The sequence below is a fragment of the Condylostylus longicornis genome, unplaced genomic scaffold, assembly GCF_029603195.1.
Source record: "Condylostylus longicornis isolate FDR11 unplaced genomic scaffold, ASM2960319v2 ptg000043l, whole genome shotgun sequence".
Classification (NCBI taxonomy): Eukaryota; Metazoa; Arthropoda; class Insecta; order Diptera; family Dolichopodidae; genus Condylostylus; species Condylostylus longicornis.
The window spans coordinates 1,610,770-1,632,384 of record NW_026578012.1 but is presented as its reverse complement, the minus strand read 5'-3'; the positions used below and the strand labels follow the sequence as shown (position 1 = coordinate 1,632,384).

The following is a 21,615-nucleotide window of genomic DNA, read 5'->3' as shown; positions in this document are numbered from 1 at the left end:
CATAAAACGTTCGTTATATGTTCCAATGTAATGTCCACTATATGTTACGCTATCATAAATACTAATGAATATTTTAAGTTACAATTTTATGATTTTATATTAGTGTGTATATACATTGAATATAAAGGTAATAAAATTTCCTTATATAAATACATATATATATTCTTTATTTATAGATTTATATAATATATTTTATTAATTATTTGTTTTTCCAATTTTAATTAAAAAAATACATCATTTTTTATATATACATAGATTTTTTTGTTTTTTTTTTTTGTTAAATAGGAAAAAAATGGGAATTTGTATAAAGTAATTATTTTTTTCTGGTATAATAAATAAACATATACACACATATACATAAATAACAAAATATTTATATTTTATAAATTTATGTTTGCATGTATGTATAAATTAATGAGATTTTATTGAAAATTTTTCTAATTTCAGTATACGGTTGAATTTTTCTGAAGAAACGACTATAATATATTCGGTGTTTAGGGTTTAAATATAAAAAAAAATATTTAATTTTTAAAAATTTTTAATTTATATATTTAAAATATTAATATGTATACCGTTATTTAAAAATAAAAATAACCATATAAAGGCCACATCGATGCCGGCCAATGACGGCAACGATGGCTTGGCAACACCAATCAACATCATAATATCATTATAATGTTATACGATCTGAAATGATGGTATATCTAAGTATATGGCATCAATGTCAAAATTACAATTTTTATATTTAGTATGACGACAATCATATAAAATAAAATAATTATAGTATTTTAATAATATTATATTTTCATGGTTAAATTTTATTGTATATATATATTTGTATGTATGCATGTAAATTTAAAAATTATTTAAAAATGCAATAATTTTTCATTAGATTAGCTTCTTGTTTTATTTTTTTTTTTTTTGTTATAGGTATATGTTGTCGGTTTTTTGATTAAAAAATTTTAAATTTTACGATAATAAGAAAAGAAATGAGAAAAGAGCAAAATTAATGTTATATCGTAAATATATGTATGTATAAAATGTTGACCGTGAAGGCGCCGGGGCTAAATTCTTAATTTTTTTTTATTTTTTTCCTATATTTATAATATTTTGTTAAGAAATTCTTAAAAGTTTTTATTGTAAAAAAATATTCGTAATAATATTACAAAATTTAATTTTCAAAATTTTTAAAGAGTATGTACATATTTATATATATTATACACAATTATATAAAATATATATAAAAATTAATATTTACAATAATTATATTTAGAATTTATTTTTAATTCAAAAGAAAATTAGAATATTTTTTTTCAAAGGACATTTTATATACATTAAAAATTTAAAAGTTTAATTTTAATAATTTATTTTCTTAAATATGCATATGTGCATCTCATTATAATATATTACATATATTAGTACATACATATGTATGAACACATAAGTACCTCAATATATTTTATTTTAAATTTAATTCATTAAAATAAAGCTCATGAAATATGTTTTTACATGTATGAATTTAAAAAAAAAATTGAAACCACCCTCTTTTGTATTTTTGAAAGAGTGATCATGTTTGTAGTTGGTTTCGATTTAAATATAAACCTACTTACATATTAAATTTATTATTATTATTATTTTCTAAGTATACATAATATTTAAAATTTAATTTTAAACATTATAAATATCTATGTATATAATTATTTAAATAAATAATTAAAAGCATAAATGTATGCATATACTTATGTATAAATATTATAAATATTTTTTCCTCCGGATGTTTTAACTCTGAATACGATAAATAATTTTTTTTATATATTTTATTAGTTAGAAATAAGTATTCGTCTTCATTAAATATTTTATATTTATACATACATACATACAATAATAATTTTTATTTAATTGTGTTTTTTTAATGTTTTGTTAAAAATATCGAAACGTCGTCAAACAACGAAAAAACAATAAAAGTGGAGAAAAATAAATAAAATTTCTAAATTAAAATTATTATTTGTTTGGTGTTTCAAATAATATTATTTGTCATCTTCGTCCTGACAAATAAATTTTGAAAAAAAAAAAAAAAAGAAAATTTTAACATCACAAATAAATTTTGAAAAAAAAAAAATAATATTCATTTGGTTTTGTTGATCCGTCGTCGATCGTTGTCGTGGTCGTCGTCGCCGTAGTCGTAGTCGTCTTTGTTGTTGTGTTGTTGCCGTCTTTTCTTCGATCTTTTCGAACAACACACACATTTGATTAATTGATTCCATCGTCTTTATACGTTAAAAACTAAAAATGGTAATTAAAAAATTTTATAATAATTTATTGATTTTTTTTTTAAATTATATAATATTTGAAAAATATGAATTATTTGTTTAATATATTACTATATTGAATAAATATTTATATATGTACATGTGCATATAGCTACAATAGGATAATATATTGTGTTTTGCTTTCTTTTTGTTATTTATTTTACAATTCAAGTGAATTATATATAAAATTTAATAATGTGATTATGAGAATTATGAGAATAAATTGTATTATGTTTACTATTAGAAATTAATACATTTTTTTCTAAATTTGAATAAAACTAACTAAAATTAATATTTATTTGATTTGTAATGGAAAATATGTAATATTATGTGATTAAAATCCAGTAATTACTTAAAATTAACTAATTAAAATTTTGTAATTTCATAATTAGTTTTTTAAGTTCTTAATTCAAATGTAGAAAATTATGTTAAACTGAATTTGGTGATTTTTAGCTAAGCGGAATGTGAGGTCTTTTTTGAATTATTTTGCCATTTTATTGATTTTTTTTTCAATGAAATTATACATGTAAAAATATAAAATGTTTATACAAGCTCAATATTCTTCTTTAACAAAAGAAACAGATAATAATTCATTTGAATTGAAGTACATATTATTATAAAATTAAAATTATTTTTAAATTAAATAAATTTGTTATATATTAAAGAACTTTTATTAAAATTATTATAAATAATCTAATTACAGGAGGAACTACCAAAAGAAACCATCGAATGTAAGTTTGTTAAATTAAATTTAAATTTTAATAGTGAAACACTTAATTTTTTTTTGTATACCTAACAATGTTCTAATTAAGTGTAATTAAGCAGTTAACTAGTGAGGGCTCAATTTTCGTTAAAAATCAGTATATATGTAAAAATGCAGTAAAATTTAATTTTTTATTAAATAAAGTAGCTCTTATTAGAATTTTTTTTAGAAGGGTTGCAAATATTTTACTTAAATCGAATATTGTGAGTCTATATAGGATATTATATTTCCGATCTTTGAGTATTTTAAAACAAATTACTATTTCAATAAATAAAATAACATTTAAAAATAAACTCTTGCGCAAATCTCTACTAAAAATTTATAATCAATTCATTCGTATTTCATATCTGAATTTTTTATATCAATTCAAATTATAACTACATCACTATACTCTATTTTAAAGTACTACAATGACTAATATTTTTTTTCATCTTATTTTTTGTAATACGATTCACTTGCTTATTTGATATTCATATATTTTGATTACTAGGAAATCATGAACTAGTTCAACATATATTGAATTAATTTACAAATAATTAAGAATAAAATTTGTTAGGAAATACAAAAAAAAAAAAAAGAATAATTCATTTTATACAATGATAATATTTTTAATTATAAAACGCGAAAATCATGAATTATTTATAGTTTGAGGGAAAATAATACGTTTATGAATATTTCTATATCATCGCATATGTTTTGTCATCTGTTTTCTATCTCAGAATCACTAATTTTTAAAATTATTTAAAAAGCATTAAAACTCTAATTAACTAAAAAATAAAATTATGCTCGTATTTCAAAAGCTATTTTAGATTGACATTTCAAACGAAACAGAATTATTCTCATCTCAGATTGGTTCGAACAAAAGAAAAAATTTATATGAATAATAAACACTTTTGATTCTTGTGAATTAGATTTTCTTAAATTAATTTTTGTATGAGCAGAATATTAATTATGAATTTTATTTTACAATTAGCATTTTGGAAAATTTTCTTTTTAGCACTTATTTATAAATAAAATTTAATTTAAGACGATTTTAATACATTGTAAAAATGCTACTTTTTTAAATGTAAGTGCCATGATTGACTTTGGAAGTTAACAATAAGTATTGAATCGAGATAATAAAATATTTAAATGCTAAAATTGTTATCCTATTGTCTACCGGGAATAGTAATTTGAAGTATCTATTGAGTAAAATAATTAATAATTATGAGGTAATAAATAAACAAAAATCAGAGTAATTTGTAGAGACAATTTGTTAACAAAGTCAATATATTTGGTCGCATTTATGATAGGGAGTTGTTTTAAATGAACTATTTCGTAATTTTGATAGTATTAAGTCGTAATAAATAATTTTTTTTAAGAAAAACTCTTATATTCTATTTATTCTATTTATTTTGAGAACTAATTTAAAATGATTTAATATTCAATAGCTCATATATAAGATTACGTATAGCTCACATATAAGATTAATTAATTAAAGTTATTATTAATTTTACAAAACATTCTATTAATTTGTAAATTTGTATTATTTTAGATTTTATCTAATTATAAATTTTAATTTTTATAGTTTTCGCTATTAGTTCTCACATTAATTTGTATGACATGCCGTTGTTACAAATTTGTTATATGAAAGAATACCTAATTTCACAGTTGGACATTAAAATATAATAGCAATTATACAATTCATATTCATAATTAATATAGACATTGTTTGTTTCTTAACATTTTTACATATATATTTTTTTAAATAAATTAATATAAAAGCAAATAAATAATATGCGTGATTGTAACAAAAAACAACACGCAAAATTTCAATAAATTAAGCAGCTTCAGAATTGTAATTTAAAACATATATAAAAAAAAGTTATGAATATTAAAAAAGAAATTAAGAATTTCAGCTTAAAATAAAAATTTCCGTTATATTTGTAGTTACAAATGGGATTGGACTTGGATAAAATTAATCCAAGAGGATTTTAGGGGCTTTCAAAGTAAATTCCACTAGCTAATCCAATTTTAAATTCCCATAGAGTTCACATTGAGTTGTTAACTTGAGTACAATAAAGATTTTCTTCATATCCAAGTAACTCTTTTCAAATTTCCACTGTGTTCTATTGTAATTCTTTGTGATGTTGAAAGTGTTACTAAAACGATAAAAAAAAATTTATTTTGTTATATTTTCTAGTATATTTGGATAAAATTTTATAAAACAAAGGTTATACAAAGAATTTCATCTTCTTTGTAGTTTCTTTACGATTGCAAAATATCGTTGTACCAGATATGTCTCTGCATCATGTCAGATAAATGTACATTAGTTTGTAGAATAAGACATGAATGGGTATTGTATTACTGTAAAGATTTTTTTTTTTTCAATTTGAAAAATTTAATCTTGTATATTTTTGTTTGACACGCAAATATAAATTATAAAGTTGCAACTTCTTTTTAATATTTTTTTGTTATTTTTTTTTTGCTAGTTAAATTTAGATTAAGATTAGGGTAATGGTTGTTAAACGAATTTTTTGAATGAATTACACAAAATTTTTTATTAACAACTTAAATTTTGACAGTAACTTTTGAGTTATTTTGGCAGAAGGAATTCAGAAGCTCAACTACATGTTATAATTTTATATTTTTATTATTGAAAAAAATTTGTTACTCCTTGATTCTAATTGATTTTCACTACTTCTGGTTGTTTTATAATTATGTTTTACCAGTTTGTAAATTAGGAAATACTTAAAATCACTGGAAATATTAAGAATTTTCATATTCTATATGAACACAAAATAGAAGTGTACAAATTCTCTTCACTACTTTTGAAAAGAAAAACAATTTTGATTGTCAAAGTAATTAAGTGTGTTGAGGAAATTTACTGCCACAACAATAAATTGTAGTAAGAAAAGAAAATTTAGTATGAATTTTATTTTTTTTTAACTAGCAATTTACTTAATTCCAATTTATTTTTTCTCTAAGTATACTTGTAATGAAAAAATCAAAAAATATAAAAATTTAACCATTTTTTAACATTTAATTTATGTTGTATGAAAATTTTTGCATTTTCTTTTATCTATATAAGGTAGGCATAAAATGTAATATTTTTGTATACCAAAAAAATTCAATAGTATAAATTAAATTATTCTGTAAAAAACTAGATAATCTTAATAAAATAAAATAAAATTTATTGATTGTAATATAGATTTTTTAGACACCATCGGACAAATAACAAGAATAGCTTTATTTTCTGCTGATGTATCATGTCTTATTTGGTTAGTTTTGAAAATTTATTTTATTCAATTAGAGTCTTTCTTGTATATTATAATACCATTGAAGTTTTTTGAAGTTGTTTTTAATGTTGAATAAAAAGTATGTATGTACTTTGAATTCCTTTATTACCAAAATATATATATACAGGAATTTCGAAACATAAAATTGTAAAAACATGCAAAGTAAAAGCTAGTTTATTTAGTGAACACTTAAAGAAAGATATCAAACCCAAGTTTAAATAGTTTTAAGATTTTTAATGAATATTTATAATGGGAGACAACTTATTAAACTTTTTGTTTTTTAATTTAACTGAAAATGTGCGAGAAATCAGCTCTAACATGTACGCTCTAATCAAGTATAATACACTTTTGAAGTTTTCCAAATTTGCAATTGCTGATCTCAACAATATCCCTAATATCTAGAAAATAATGTGGAATTGTTAAATAGCATGATCTTAACAGTCAATCATTAGATTCAAAAAGTGAAACCAATTGCTTACCAAACACATTCTTAATAAATTAATTCTTTGTTAAACATGCCAAATCTATAAAAAAAATAATTTAGATTATTAATAAAGTTATTCAAATCACAACTTAAATTTATTTGACACCCACCACTGAAGAATAATCTATGATATGTAAAAAATAAAAATACAACATTAAAAAATCACCCATTATTTAATTGTTTTACCTATAATGCAGGAATCGCAAAGAAGTAAACTTTATAAATAAGCTCCACTATATCGGAAGCACTTGTAAATAAACTTTATTTTTCTTGTTCATTATTGTTCCTTCAAAAAATACATGTTCTGCCAGCGTTATATGTACTCGTATGTCTTATTCAGAAAAATTCATGTTCATTATTTTCATTTTTATTTGAAAACTGTTTAATTGAAAAACCGTGTTCTTAAAACAAAAACAATTGTATTTGAGAAGAAAATTGTTCTAGAACTTTATAGAAAATATATTGCATATTTTTTAAAAAATAAGTAATGGTAATCATATATCGTTTAGTTCTTATCTTTAGCAAATTGTTCACGGTATGCAATGTTTCCCATAAAGATTTGCAATGAAACAAACATGGGTTTATTAACCGACATGGATTAAACGAAATTTACAGAATGTAAATCGCTTATTGCCTTCTAATTTGCTTATAATTTTACGATTATACCATAATTTTTTAAGAAATCGTGTGTTTTAAGAAATTATTGTTGAAATTAAATTCAAAAAATAAATCTTTTATAATTATAACAATAAATTGTATTATGTAATAACAAAATAGTTGTAATCGGCAAATTTACTGTGACACTATATATGTATGAAGTGAATCAAACATCAATTACGAGTACTATATTTTATGCACCTTTAAGTTTTAAAAACATTTTTCATTTTGTATTATTCAATTTTGTTGAAAGTATTATAAAAGTTTTGAATTTCACTATAATAATTTTTATTAACAATTTAATGTTAAATTTTATAACAATATAATATATTATTATTGTTTGTGTATTTTACTTAACATAAATATTATATAATATTATAAACTGTAGAAGTGAAAAATATTGTTAAAATTATTATTGAACTGTAACCACCTTCACTTTTTTAATCACTCCATTATAAGTGTTTTTAAAATATAGACATAAAAACAGAAACAATGTAGAATATAATATATAAGTTAAAAATCATAGTTAATTTTGTTTACGGTATATTTACGATCTGATTAACGATATTTTCTAATTTCATATATGGTTGAATTTTTCATATTAAAATATAAAACAACCTTTCATGTACTTAATAATTCATATGTATATATTCTTGTATGACTCTCTCTGATACTCGTAGTAAAAACAGTATTAAAATTATTATCTTAACTTTATTTTAATACACTGTTATGTACGTAATATTATATACATATAACATAGAGCATGATTTTGAAAAAGAGTTGAAGAAAAACCATTTAGTCTATTTCTTTAAGACTGTATGACTATTTTTTTTTTATTAAAACAAAATTTTAGTGTAGGCGATCGTATAGTTAAGAAAAATATTGAAAATATTGTATTAAACTCAAAGGAAATGACACGTTATTTGAAACCTTTTACTTCTAATACTAATGTTGAATAAAATCTTAAAATCACATAATATATAAAATCTAAATTGATTTAAATATACCCACATTAAAATAAAGTTTAGTAGTATTTAAATCCTAAATCATATGTTAAATATGTTAAGTAAATAAAACAAAAGAAGAAAACCACACGAGAAAAGAAAAGAAAATTATGCATGTATATATTGAAGTTATTGGAAAATTTTAATAAAAATTATAATAGATTTCGAAAATTGAACAATTTTTAAATCAGATTTATCTTCTAAACTATAGGATTTTTAATTTAAATTAATTATTTTCAAAAAACTTGTTATTATATAACATTAACTGTTATTTTTGACACTTCACGTATGATTCGTTACAGTTGTCTATATCAATCCGAAAAGCCAAAAGAAAAATTCCAAATTATCAATATTTAATTGGTTATTCGAATAAAATGACACACTTACAACTAAAACCCAAATTTTTCTGAAGTAGTTTGGAACATGCGAATTGAATTAATGCTGTTAAAAATTAACTTATAAGTTTAAAACTAAAAATTTGATATTAACTTTTGAAAACGTTTTTTTTTATATGAAAATGTGAAATCATCTATCAATATAACTGTACGTAACTTTTTCGCTCAACTGGCCCAATGATTTTTAATGGTAATATTATGATTTTAAATCAAGAACACCTTTGATGTGCAATTGATTTCATGAATTTATAAGTTTGACGCTACGATTATGTACATTTATCTGGATGAGTTTCTTGAATTTCTGTAGAATCCGTTGTATAACCTTTATATATATCGTCCATTCGACATCAGTTGCAGCTTTGATGCGACAATTTTGTTTTAATCTAAAAAATAGTTTCATTAAAAATTGTTAACATAAATTACATTATCAAGATCAACCACATTTACATTTGCATTATTAAGATCAATTATGCAGCAAATTAACTCTGTAAAACTGCTGAAAAACTTTTCTTTAGTATTCCATTTTTTTATGTTGATTCGATTTAATCATATATAATATTATAAACAATTAATTAATTTTTCAATATCCAGTTAAAAAATTGCTAGGAAAACATTTAAAAATTTTAATGGAGGTGAGATTCCATGACAATATTTAATTTTTAGAAATTATAGTAGTATTTCGTTTATACTGTTTGCACTTATTCCAATTCCAACAGTCAAATACTTTGCAGATATTCAAATTTATATGAATGCTTTTTATTTTCACTATTAAATATCTTTGTTATTCGATTTAATTTTTATTCCTTTTTTGTTCTTTTTTTGTGATAAATATAAAAGTTGTAAATAGTTTTCACATAAAATACAATTTATTAACAACTTAATCAGCAAGATTATCTAATTCATTTAATTTTCCTAAATTTATGAGACTCGAATAAGATCTAGAAAGAAACAAAAAATTTTATTATTATTTGACACTTTTGTAACGATTTCAATTGGTATTTATAAAAATAATTTAAATAAAGGTTTCTTTTTAATTTAGTTTGTTTTATATAATAAGAAAATAGTGAATGGAAAAAGAAAGGCAGTTCTTTTGATTGAAATAAATGCTACAAATAAAAGTAAAATGCCAGATAAATGTTATATAATTTTAGTTTTAACTGTACTATAGAATTATTTTAATAAAATATTAGTGTTCCTCATTTTACAATATAAAGAGAGTGACGAGAATATTTAATTATGACAGTAGCGAGAATATGTACATATAATATTAATGACATTTTGTATTGGGAAGTTAAATTTGCTGTTAAAAATGACATTTTTCATTAACGGGGAACTTAAATTCATTAATCAGTTTAAATAATTTAACAGATTTTGTTCATATCTATTGAAATTTAACAATTTCATTTACGTTTGAAATGTGATGTTCATTTATAAAATATTTTTGAGCACAGAATGAGCATGAAATTTTTTGAACCTTTCACAATTTCTCATTCATAAAAGAGTTTTATTTTCTTTATTCGCTGTACACGATGACATGTTTTTTTTTTTGCATTAAAATCAATCAAATTGCATTAAATCACGTATTATCATGAAAGGACCATAATCATAAAGTACCATTTTCGTACAAATAATTATAGTTTTCAAATTGTTGATTAATAAAAAAAAAAAATTGCTTTAAAGCATGAAGTTCAAATAAGCTAGATCTCTAATGTCACTTTCCATTTAATGACATTATATGTATTTCAAAAATGACAGAATTATTCTTATTCTTTAAGTCTAATTTATTATAATTATATTCTTTTTATTACAGTAACATTCTATTATATTCCAAAACTTTTATATATGTACATATGTGCATTTTTATGTGATCTCATTCAAATGACAAATCTCAAAAAACAAAAATGTCTTTTTCCCAATTTTTTTAAAAATAAAATTAAATTCATGAATTTATTAACTGCAATTGTTGAAGTCAATGTTAAATTTTCTTTTTTTTTGATTATTTAAAAAGGTTAAACATTAAATTTCAATAATAAAAATTTTAGGTAATAAAAAAAAATAAAGAAAAATGCTAAGTTGTCATTTTAAATTGAAAATCATTTCTGATTCTTAGTTTTATGTCAAAAAATTTGACATTTAAATTATTTTTAATTTTTAAATTATTACTATATTGTTATATACTATATTTAAGCTTGATTTTAAACTACATAATTCACACCTGACATTATAAAGTAGTTGGTAATATTTTAAGAGAGATTGATTTTTCTTACTCTATTATTTTGTTATTACCGTCGCCGTATAGCGTAATTGAATTAAGTGACAAGCGTTTTTTTTTTATATAGGCGGAAGGAAATTATTGTTTTTTTGTACCTCTTTTTTTTAAATTCTAATATTAAAATTTACATATAACACGGCATTCTAAATATAATTTTAAAGTCACAAAAAACAAAAACAGAAAATAAAATGATTTAATCACGATTTTTCTTATTTTTCTGATATGAAAAATTCTTTAGTCCATGATCTTTGATTACAATCAAATAAAATATTTTTTTATTTCAAATTGTTATACCATAATAAAAAAAAATTTATAAAGTGAATTGTTAATATTATAACTTAATTTGAATTAGAAATAAATATTTGTCTTATTTCTTTTTTTTTGTATTGCAGCATTAAAAATCTTTAGAATTTTACCAATTGTGTATCTACTTAATTTTTTTTTTGTAGTAATAAGTTGAATAGTTGACTTTATCAAAAAAATATTTTCGTAATGCATTTATTGTATAGGTATGTACTTATTTCTACTTAAGTACATACCTATTTTGTATGACAGTAGAGCTTAATGCTTGATCTAAGATATCATTTTGATAACAATAATAGTATGTAAAGCATAATATTGTGTAGGCGATTAGATTTTTGTAAATTCATAAAATATAGGTTATGCTATTTAAAATGGTTAACTGTATAACTAACTAGTGTTATATAGTTTCAAAAATGCATTCTATATATTTAATTTAGAACAAATGATTTTTAGATTAAAATATAAGTTTGGCATAATCTTTTGTTTTGTTTTTGATTAATCATTGAAAATATAACATGTAATTGTCATTTAAAATATTTATCTGATTTGTAAAAAAATTAATAAAATTACAGTCTTATATATTGAAAAAAAAAAATAAGATTAATTTTTTAATTTAATATTTTTTGTGTATTTTTGGTTATAAAAATTTGTAATTTGTTGTATAAAAAAAATTATTTTCAATATTAATTTTATTATTTAAATAAAAATAATAGTTAAATCAGAGAATTTAAATGACAGTAAGAGATGTGTCTACGATAAATCTTGTTTTGATACTTTTTTGACATTTATTTTGGTACACAAAATTTTAAAGTAAACGTAAAATTTGTGACTAGCGCCCTCTTATCCCGAATAGATACGTAATTTTTTTAAACCATAATCAATTAGAACATATTTTAATAAAAATATAAAATTACTTTTTAAAATCAAGGTTAATGGTAGGTTTTTGCTTTGTTTTTGTTTTTAACATAAAAATTTCTGTCCTAATTCTTTGTAAGCTTTTCGTAAAGAACAAAAGTTTTTTTTCTATTCTGTATAGTAAAAACTAAATTAATTACAAGATATGTCGATAGTAAAATATAGCGGTTATTTTAGAAAAATTGCTATTACAAAACATAAAGTTAAAAAAAAGTAGGACTAAAAAGTTATACTTTATGATTAAATATTTATTTTTGTAAATAAAAGAATCGATTACTATTTGATCGCGACTATGAAAACTTGTGATACACAAAACTTAATCGATAATCGAAATATATTTGTTTACAAAATACAAAATTAAATATAAGGACAGTTGACAACGTAATATTTGCATTGAAGTCTAAAAATTTTCGAAATCAAGTTATTTTTTTTTTTAAAATACCAATTAATTAAAAAATCAATCAATAAATGTTACATAGAACATCAATAATCTTTATAATGCAAGAGATTTAAGGGGTATCAAATTCAACAAATAGTAAAATACAGTAAATGAAACCAGTTTTTAGAAGCATTATTTGTCATAATAGTTTCACTATTAAATACTTTTGAAAATTAATTCCCTGCAATTTAATTAATAATTATTTAAACTTCTGTTTAAACTTAATTTTCGTGGTATTTTTAATATTGCCATATTTCTTAAAAGATCACAAATATGTACACTAAATTTTAATTTCAATTCAATTGAGACCAAAATGTTAGGAGTAATATGGGTAAATGTTATAATTTAAGCGAATATTATGTAAATTTTAAAAATAACCTAAAAACCTAATGTTATGATATTAAGAGAAAAAATCATTAAAAAAAACTAAAAAAAATTTTCTGCATTTTTCATTTGTTTAAATGCAAATATCTGAAATCTTAAGTCCAGAGGTATTTTTGTATTAATTCAGCATTTTTATAAAAATTGAAAAATATCATGCAAAATATAAAATATAATATAACGCGTATATGAGTATAAATATGAGTGTTCCTACATATAAAGAAAAAAAAAAACCTGTAACAAAATATAATTTTGTATGCACACTCGTATGTATGCACAAAGCGTATTATAAAATAGTTTGATTATATTAAATGTTTTGTGGTTTTAATTTTCAATTAACTTACAATGAAATTAAGTTCATTTCAGGTTAATAAAACAGAAATTAAAAATTAAAAAAAAGGAAACCAAAGAAATTCAATTATACTATAGAAAATGGGTATCACATTTTTGATACATTTAAAATGTGATACATTCGAAATTGATTTTGGAATCAGCAATTATTCCGCGATTTATTTGCTTTCTTGCAACCCAAAACATATTTCTTAGTGCTCTTGTCAGAAGTCTCGTGTATTTATTTACCAAAATATTCATATTCCGAAATTGTTAATTAAATACAAGAAAATAATATTTTTCCAATTACAAATTAAAACATTCGATTTTATTGTCAAATCATAACTTTCCATATTTAGATATTGTGACATTCCAAAATTGTAATTTTAATTAATAATTTTGTTACCAATTTAATTATAATTCTGTCATCTGTAACAACTCTTTCTATACCCTGTCTGCATGCTGTTTATAATTTTAGAGTGCATTCTAAAATTTATTGTACATATGGTTAAAATAATTGTAAAAAAATCAAAATAAAATAAAAAATTATTAAAATGAAATTGTGCTTGTGGCAAACCAGACATTAAAAAAATATATTTTTTATAATTTTTTTTTTCTTGTCCATGTTAAATTTCAAATAATTATAAATAAAATGTATATTTTGGTTATTCTATGTTTTTTTTTTTTGCATAATTTCAAACATCAAAGTATTAATCTTGATTTTTAAAAATTTCTCAAATTTCAATCACTTACGGTTATTTTCATGTAAAACTATGAGGAGTTAAGAAATTTTTTTTTTATTTTTAGGTTAGAGTGGACTCAAGACTTTAGTAGTTGAAATATAAAAATTGAGAATAGAAGAAATAATATTTAATTTATATAAAATTTTTCTTTTTTGGTATTCTTTCATTTATTTATTGAGCAACTTGTCAGATTTTATTAAAATAACTTTAGCGACATGTTTTTGAATTTTTGTTCTTATTGTGATTTTGCGGACAACAATCCACTTATAATAAATTTGTAACCACACTATGATTTGAATTGATTATTTCGTTCATTTTTGTATTAAGTAATTAAGGAAGAAATTTGCTGTATCATAAAGGATAATGAGTTTAATTTCCAGATAACTAATTTGATTTTTTGGCAAAAATATCAAAATTTTTAATTATTTTTGTCAAAAATTTGATACAAATACGAGACTAATTTGATACAAATACAGTTGTTTTCGTTTAAATTATTATATTCCGTCACAATTGTCATAAAAGAATGACAATTACAGATGTCAAGAAAAAATTTCATAAGGTAGAAAAGATTTTGTATTAAATTTGAATAATAAATTACAATTTACTTAAATTTTAATAAAAATATGCAATTAAAAAAAAATAACTTTTATTTTTTCGATAAATTTTAATAATTTTTAATTTTATTTTTTTAATTTTATTTCATTAATATATGTAGTACTTAGAAATGCATTTAATGCATTCGATCCAGAAAAAAAAGGATATATTGATACTGCTATGGTTGGTACAATATTAGGTATGTTAGGACATCAACTTGATGATCAAGTATTAGGTGAAATTATTGCTGAAGTTGATGAAGATGGTTCAGGTCAAATTGAATTTGAAGAATTTACAACATTGGCAGCACGTTTCCTTGTTGAAGAAGATGCTGAAGCAATGCAACAGGAATTAAAAGAAGCTTTTCGTCTTTATGATAAAGAAGGAAACGGTTATATAACAACAGCTGTATTAAGAGAAATTTTACGTGAATTAGATGATAAATTAACAAATGAAGATTTGGATATGATGATTGAAGAAATCGATTCTGATGGTTCTGGAACCGTTGATTTCGATGGTATGTATATATTATAATATGTGAAAATATTTTATAAATTATAATGATACATAAATCTCCATAGAAATAATTATGATATGACAAGTAAATTACAAGTATTCTAGGGGCATACTATAAAATAGATTTCTGAATGAGGTTATATGCAAACGAGAGAAATCGGATTAAAATAATTTCTTTGTGTAATTTTCTTTTTGTTCCCGTACAAGTTAAACAAGGCTTAAATTACTAAAGCATTGTACAAATGCAATCAGAAATATTGTCGTTGTTTTTAAAAAAATTTTTTTGGAACTTTTGATTTTTAAATTTGATTTGAAAGTTTTAAAAATTTTGATAAAAATTTTCGAAAAAATTTGAAATGTTTACAGTTGATTGCAGCTTGTATAACTTTAATAATAATTTAATTATACCTCAGAAAATGGTTAAGCTGTTGCTGCCAAATATAATACGAGTTATGTAAAAAAAACTACAACTATGCAATTTTTTTAATTTTGTATGAAATTACGTTTGTAATTCGTAAAATCAAAAATCCTTACATAAAGGAAAAATATAGGCGATTTAGTCAGAATTGGGAAGAACTTAGCATGAAATTCAAAAATGAGTTCATTTCATATTATGGCATTGCTACTTAGTTCATAACTTATTAATTTTTTTTTAATTATATTATTTTTATTAAAAAAAAAATATTAATTTTTATTTTTAATATTGCAGAATTCATGGAAGTTATGACTGGCGGTGACGATTAAAACAACGTATATGTATATATATATACATAATATAATTTACAAATGTAAAAATTTTTATGTTATACATTTAACAATATTTTTATATTTTAAATTGTATATATAAATTATTTATACTTTTTAATTAAAAGAATTTTAATTCACACTGAAATCTCGAATATTTTTTTTTTATTTATGTAGAAGAACACTTATTTTTTTTATTTGTTTTTGAAATTTCCCTAAATATATTTTACATTTTGTTTTCAAATCGTATTTTGTTTTTAATTTTTCACGAAATTTGTTTTAAATTTTACAATATATTATAAAATATATATAGCACAGAATAGTGTGATTTGTTTTTTTTTTAATTAAAAGAAAAAAAAATTGAAAAATAATAAAGATTTTTGGAAAAAAAAAAATTAATAACATATTTAATCAATTTATTAAAATATTGCATATTATAGGGAATTCATTAATTTATAAGAAACAAAATAAAGTTTATAATATTATGTTATATAACTACAACCAAACCAAATCAAAAAAAAAAAATATGTATAACAAAATAAAATAAATGAAATATTTTATTTTTAAATTAATATTAACTCGCTCGCTCAAAATATTTAAGTTTTATAATTGTTTTTTTTTTTAATAGAAATTTAGTGTTTTGTCTTTTTAAAAATATTAAAAAAATATATATATGTACTTAATATCTGTTATATAAATTAAAGAAAAATAAGAAAAATCAATAAAAATAACGAAAATAAAATCTTCCATAATCGCTCAAAGACATCAAAAATACTATTTAATATAACAAACAAATATATATATTTATATAAATATATATATATATACATATATATACATATATATATATATAAATATTCAATGTTCGCAACACAATTTATTACTTTATATTTAAAATATAAATAAACAATTCAATATTACATATATATATATATATATAAATTATATAATTGTATCAAACATTAGTATATTAAAAAAAAAAATTTATAATCATGAATTGTTTATGTTAATTAATTTATTAAAAATGTTTTCATTTAGTTTTTGTTTTTTAAACAAATAAATAGTTTTTTTTAATATTATTACAATTATTATACATAAAATATAGAAGACACACATACACTATATTTTCTTCTATAATATAAATTTGTATAACAGTTTTATTTTTACTAATTTTTATATCTTTTGAGATTACATATTATAATATTTTGTTACCACTACTACAACGTTCTATAATTTATATAACAAACTACATCTGTTATATTATTTATTATATATAACATAATAACTATATATATAATAATAAATTTTATAAAATTAACTGTTATACAAATAAATCTATATATAATATATTATTTTACTTAATAAATTCGTGTTTTATCTTTAACAGTATAACCATTAAAAAAATATTTTTTGAAAGTAATAATCTATTATATCATATATGACTTAATTAATTTCTTAAACATTGTTTACATATACATATATATTTATATATTCTATTTCTAATTTTCTTTATCGAATGAAAACAAAAATTAAAAAAAAAAAAATATTAACATACTAATTATACTAAATGTTTAATTAATGTTACTAAAATGTTAATTATACTATGTTTAAATATTATGGCTTGAAAGCATAATAAAATTTTTAAACAATTTTTTTTTGAAATTTAAATTAATTCATACACTATATATCAATTTATTAAATATATATACATACGCCTATTACATAGATATAAATATGTCAAAATAAAGAAAAAAAAAAAAAACAAAACATCAAATATCGTATATGTATACTAAATCTGTTATATAATACAATTAAATAATAAAATTTGACAAATTTTTTTATTGTATCGAAATATACAAAAATATTAAAAAAAAAAAATTTAATGTCAAAATTCATATACGTCCATATTAATTTATAAAAAACAAAAAAAAAATTTTCTTCAAAATACGAGAAATTATATAAATGTGTTATACAAATTAACATATAAAACGGATTGTTTTTTCAAATTTATTAATATAACAATGAAACAAAAGAAAACTAATAATAATTTGCAGCCGCTTTTAATTGATTAAACAAAAAAAAAAAAGCAAATAAAAAAATTATGTATATATATTTTTATTAATATATATAAATATATATACATACATACTATGAAAATAATATAATACATTACAAATTGAATTAAATTAAAAAATAAAAACACACAATTATTTTAATTACGTGTAACAGTTTTCATAACAATTTTAAAAATACAAAAAAAAAAAAATTTAATAAAAAATATTATTGTTAAAAATATATATATATATATATATATTTTTTTTTCTTTTTACTTAATTTAATATAAAAAATATTTAAATTCAAAAATAAATAATATAATCAAGCTTTATTATTGCTTCTAAATACTTATATATTTATTTTTTCATTTAAATCTAAAAAATTAAAATTTTTTTTTTTAATTATTAATTTTATTAAAAAATAAAACAAATATTAAAATATCATAAATATAATATAATAATTATTATGAAAAAGGCAGTTAACATTTTATATAACATTAATAATTAATTATATAATTAAATAACGAAATAAAAAAGAAACAAATAATAATATAAATTTAATTAATTGAAAATATTTATTCTCAATTTTATACTAACTTATTTTCTGATTTTTATAATTATGTATTTTATATTATAATTATATAGATAAATAAATTTTAAAATATTAAAAAATAAAAATAATTAATACGCATAATATATATAATAATATATACACATATTTATTTTAATATATATAATTAATAATTATTATATAAGTAAAAGAAATTAAAAATAAAGCAAACACTTTATTCGATACTTTTTATAAAGTATCGATTATTTATATAATTTAAATCGAATTCATATATATATTAAAAATCATATAATATTAAAATTCGATATTATTATTAATATTAATAGTAATATCGAATTAAATATTCGAATTAAAAAAAAAAAAAGAATAAAGTGTGTTTAATAAAAATAAAACAAAAAAAAAATATTTTTTTCTTCCAGATATTTTTTATTTATTAATTTTTCTTATTATTTTATTTTTTAACTAAAATTTAAAAAAAATTTCTTATTAATTTAAAATTATTTTAAAACAGTTTATTTTTTAATCTGAAGGAGGGGAAACAATTATTATTTTTTGTTTGTTTGCCGTTTAACAAAAAAAAAAAACAGTGTAAAAAAGACAGAAAAAATTTTATAATTTAATTCGGAAAAATCAAAGAAAATAATTACAAAAAATTTTTTTTATTTTGTTTTTAATTTGTTTTAAAATTTATTAAAGCAAAAATTAAAAACTTTCTGTTCATAATTTCTTATTTTATACACATATATAAAAATATTCTTAATCAATTTATTTAATTATTTTTATTAATTAATTAATTAATTATTAAAATTTATCAATTATACATTTTTTTTATGTTTTGTTAATTGCTTTCAATGGAAATTGTTAAATTTTTATATTCTTATTAAGTTTGTAGTATTTTTTGTTTTTTTTTTAATTATTATTTTTGACATTGTTTGTTTGTAGTTTGACAATATTGTTTTTATGTTTTTAAATTAAATGTTTTGAAACTAGTTGTTTTTAAATAGAAAAAATGTAATGAAAAAATGTAATGCTTTTATAACTCATAATATTAATTAAATATAATCTCAGTTTGGTTACTTTGCAAACCTTAAAAAATTAATAAAATTATTTGTATTAGAAAAATAGAAACATTAATTAAAATATAGAAAATTTATATTGAAAAAAAAAAATTAATAAAAAATTAAATGAATATTATAGAAACATCGAAATCCGAAGAACAACGAATAATTATGAAAATAATTATAAAAAAAAAAAACAGAAAAAAAAATTATTTAAGTCTTTAACATCAATGCATAAAAAATTAATACTCTTATAAATGCTTTATAGATAAACAAAAAAAAAAAAAAACGATAAAAAATGTAGACCAGTTAAAAGCAAGATCATGGGAACATTTTCGTTTTTTTTTTCTTTTTTATTTAAAAAAAAATGTGAAATCAATACAAAAATTTAGAATACTTTTTTTTAATTTAATCATTTAAAAAATGAAAATTTTTATTTCTTTATTTTTTTTTCTTAAAAAAACACACACACACACACATAATTAATTATTCATATTCATTTGCGTATTATGAAAATAAGATTTAAAATAATTATGTAAAAAAAAAATTAAATAAATTAAAAAAAAGAAAATAAAGTGAAAAAAAGGAAAAAAAATTTATTAAAGTTGTAAAAAAAAATTTAAAATAAATTGTTGTTTTATTTATTTTATAACTTGGGAACAGTACAGCTAGTACATATGTATATAAAAAATTTCGATATGTAGGAATCAAAAACATAACCTAAAAATTTAAACATTAATTTTCCGCATTAAAAATACAAAGCCACCGATTGGAAGAAATGTGTACATTCTATTCTAATCTCACTTATTGTTCTATATAGAAGAAGGTTTAACAGACAAATTGGTATAACAGAATGATCGCAATAGGTATAATAGACAATTTTATATGATCCCAAGAAGAACAAAAGTAACAATATATAATTTTTTAGGAATAATATGCAGATTATGTTTGTAGAATAAAATTTTATAGTATTGGTTTGAGGCTATATAAAATACTTCGAGAGTGTACAACATTCCTACACTACATCAGAATATATTAGGAAAAGTATTTATCAATTTGATGGCGTTTTTTTAATGCTTATTTTTATAAACAAAATAAAAAATTTAAAATTTATGATACTTACATAATTCATAAATTTCTAGATTCCTTGAAGTTTGGTTATGTATTTTATGAAAGGAAAACAACTGTTGGTTGTATTTGCCTGTATGTTGCAGCATTCTTTTGGCTTCCGTTTAAAATTGCTGTTGAATGTTTTATTTACCTTCTACAGAGGTATGGAGAAATTGCCGACAATTTAATTTAGAGTATATTAGTTCTTTTTTTTATATTGAGCACCCAACATCAACCGCAACTTTTTAAAACATTGTTGAACATTGATAATATTCTGATTGAATTTTGGCTCATAATTGGATCGTTCAAATGGGATTTCTAAAATGTTACCATATAGCCGATCTAATTCAATTAACTTCAATTGTTCATTTCTATTATATAAAAAAATAAAAAACAAAGATTGATTCAAATTATAATAATAAAATAAATAAAATAAATAAAAATTATATAATAAAATTTTAAATTTTTCTGTGCTTTTATTTCAAACTTTAAAATGAAATTCTTAAAAAATCGGATAAAAACACAATTTATGATGTTTTATTAAAATAATTAAAAATATTTTTGTAAAATTTGTTTATAAAAGCAATTTAAACTTAATTATTTTCTGGTGTAATTATACACTTGAACTAATAATTATAGATATGACTCAGTTGTTAAAGATCTAATGAAAGATAATAAGTTTTTACTCATAAATA

At 19.6% G+C, this 21,615-nt stretch overlaps 1 protein-coding gene across 1 annotated transcript; it reads left to right on the top strand.

Annotated features, from left to right (window-relative positions):
- The first annotated feature begins 464 nt into the window (after nucleotides 1-464).
- On the top strand, nucleotides 465-16,282 carry LOC129610018 (troponin C). The gene is made up of 5 exons (XM_055522323.1): nucleotides 465-698; nucleotides 1,966-2,292; nucleotides 3,013-3,040; nucleotides 14,989-15,384; nucleotides 16,093-16,282. The coding sequence occupies exons 2-5, from the start codon at nucleotides 2,290-2,292 to the stop codon at nucleotides 16,125-16,127; spliced, it is 462 nt and encodes a 153-aa protein (XP_055378298.1). The 5' UTR covers nucleotides 465-698; nucleotides 1,966-2,289; the 3' UTR covers nucleotides 16,128-16,282.
- The last annotated feature ends 5,333 nt before the right edge of the window (nucleotides 16,283-21,615 follow it).

What these genes read in the sequence shown, in the direction of transcription:
- LOC129610018 (XM_055522323.1), top strand. An exon ending in ACCAAAAGAAACCATCGAAT is followed by an intron (nt 3,041 to 14,988) that starts GTAAGTTTGTTA and finishes TAATATATGTAG; the next exon opens with TACTTAGAAATGCATTTAAT. An exon ending in TGGAACCGTTGATTTCGATG is followed by an intron (nt 15,385 to 16,092) that starts GTATGTATATAT and finishes TTAATATTGCAG; the next exon opens with AATTCATGGAAGTTATGACT.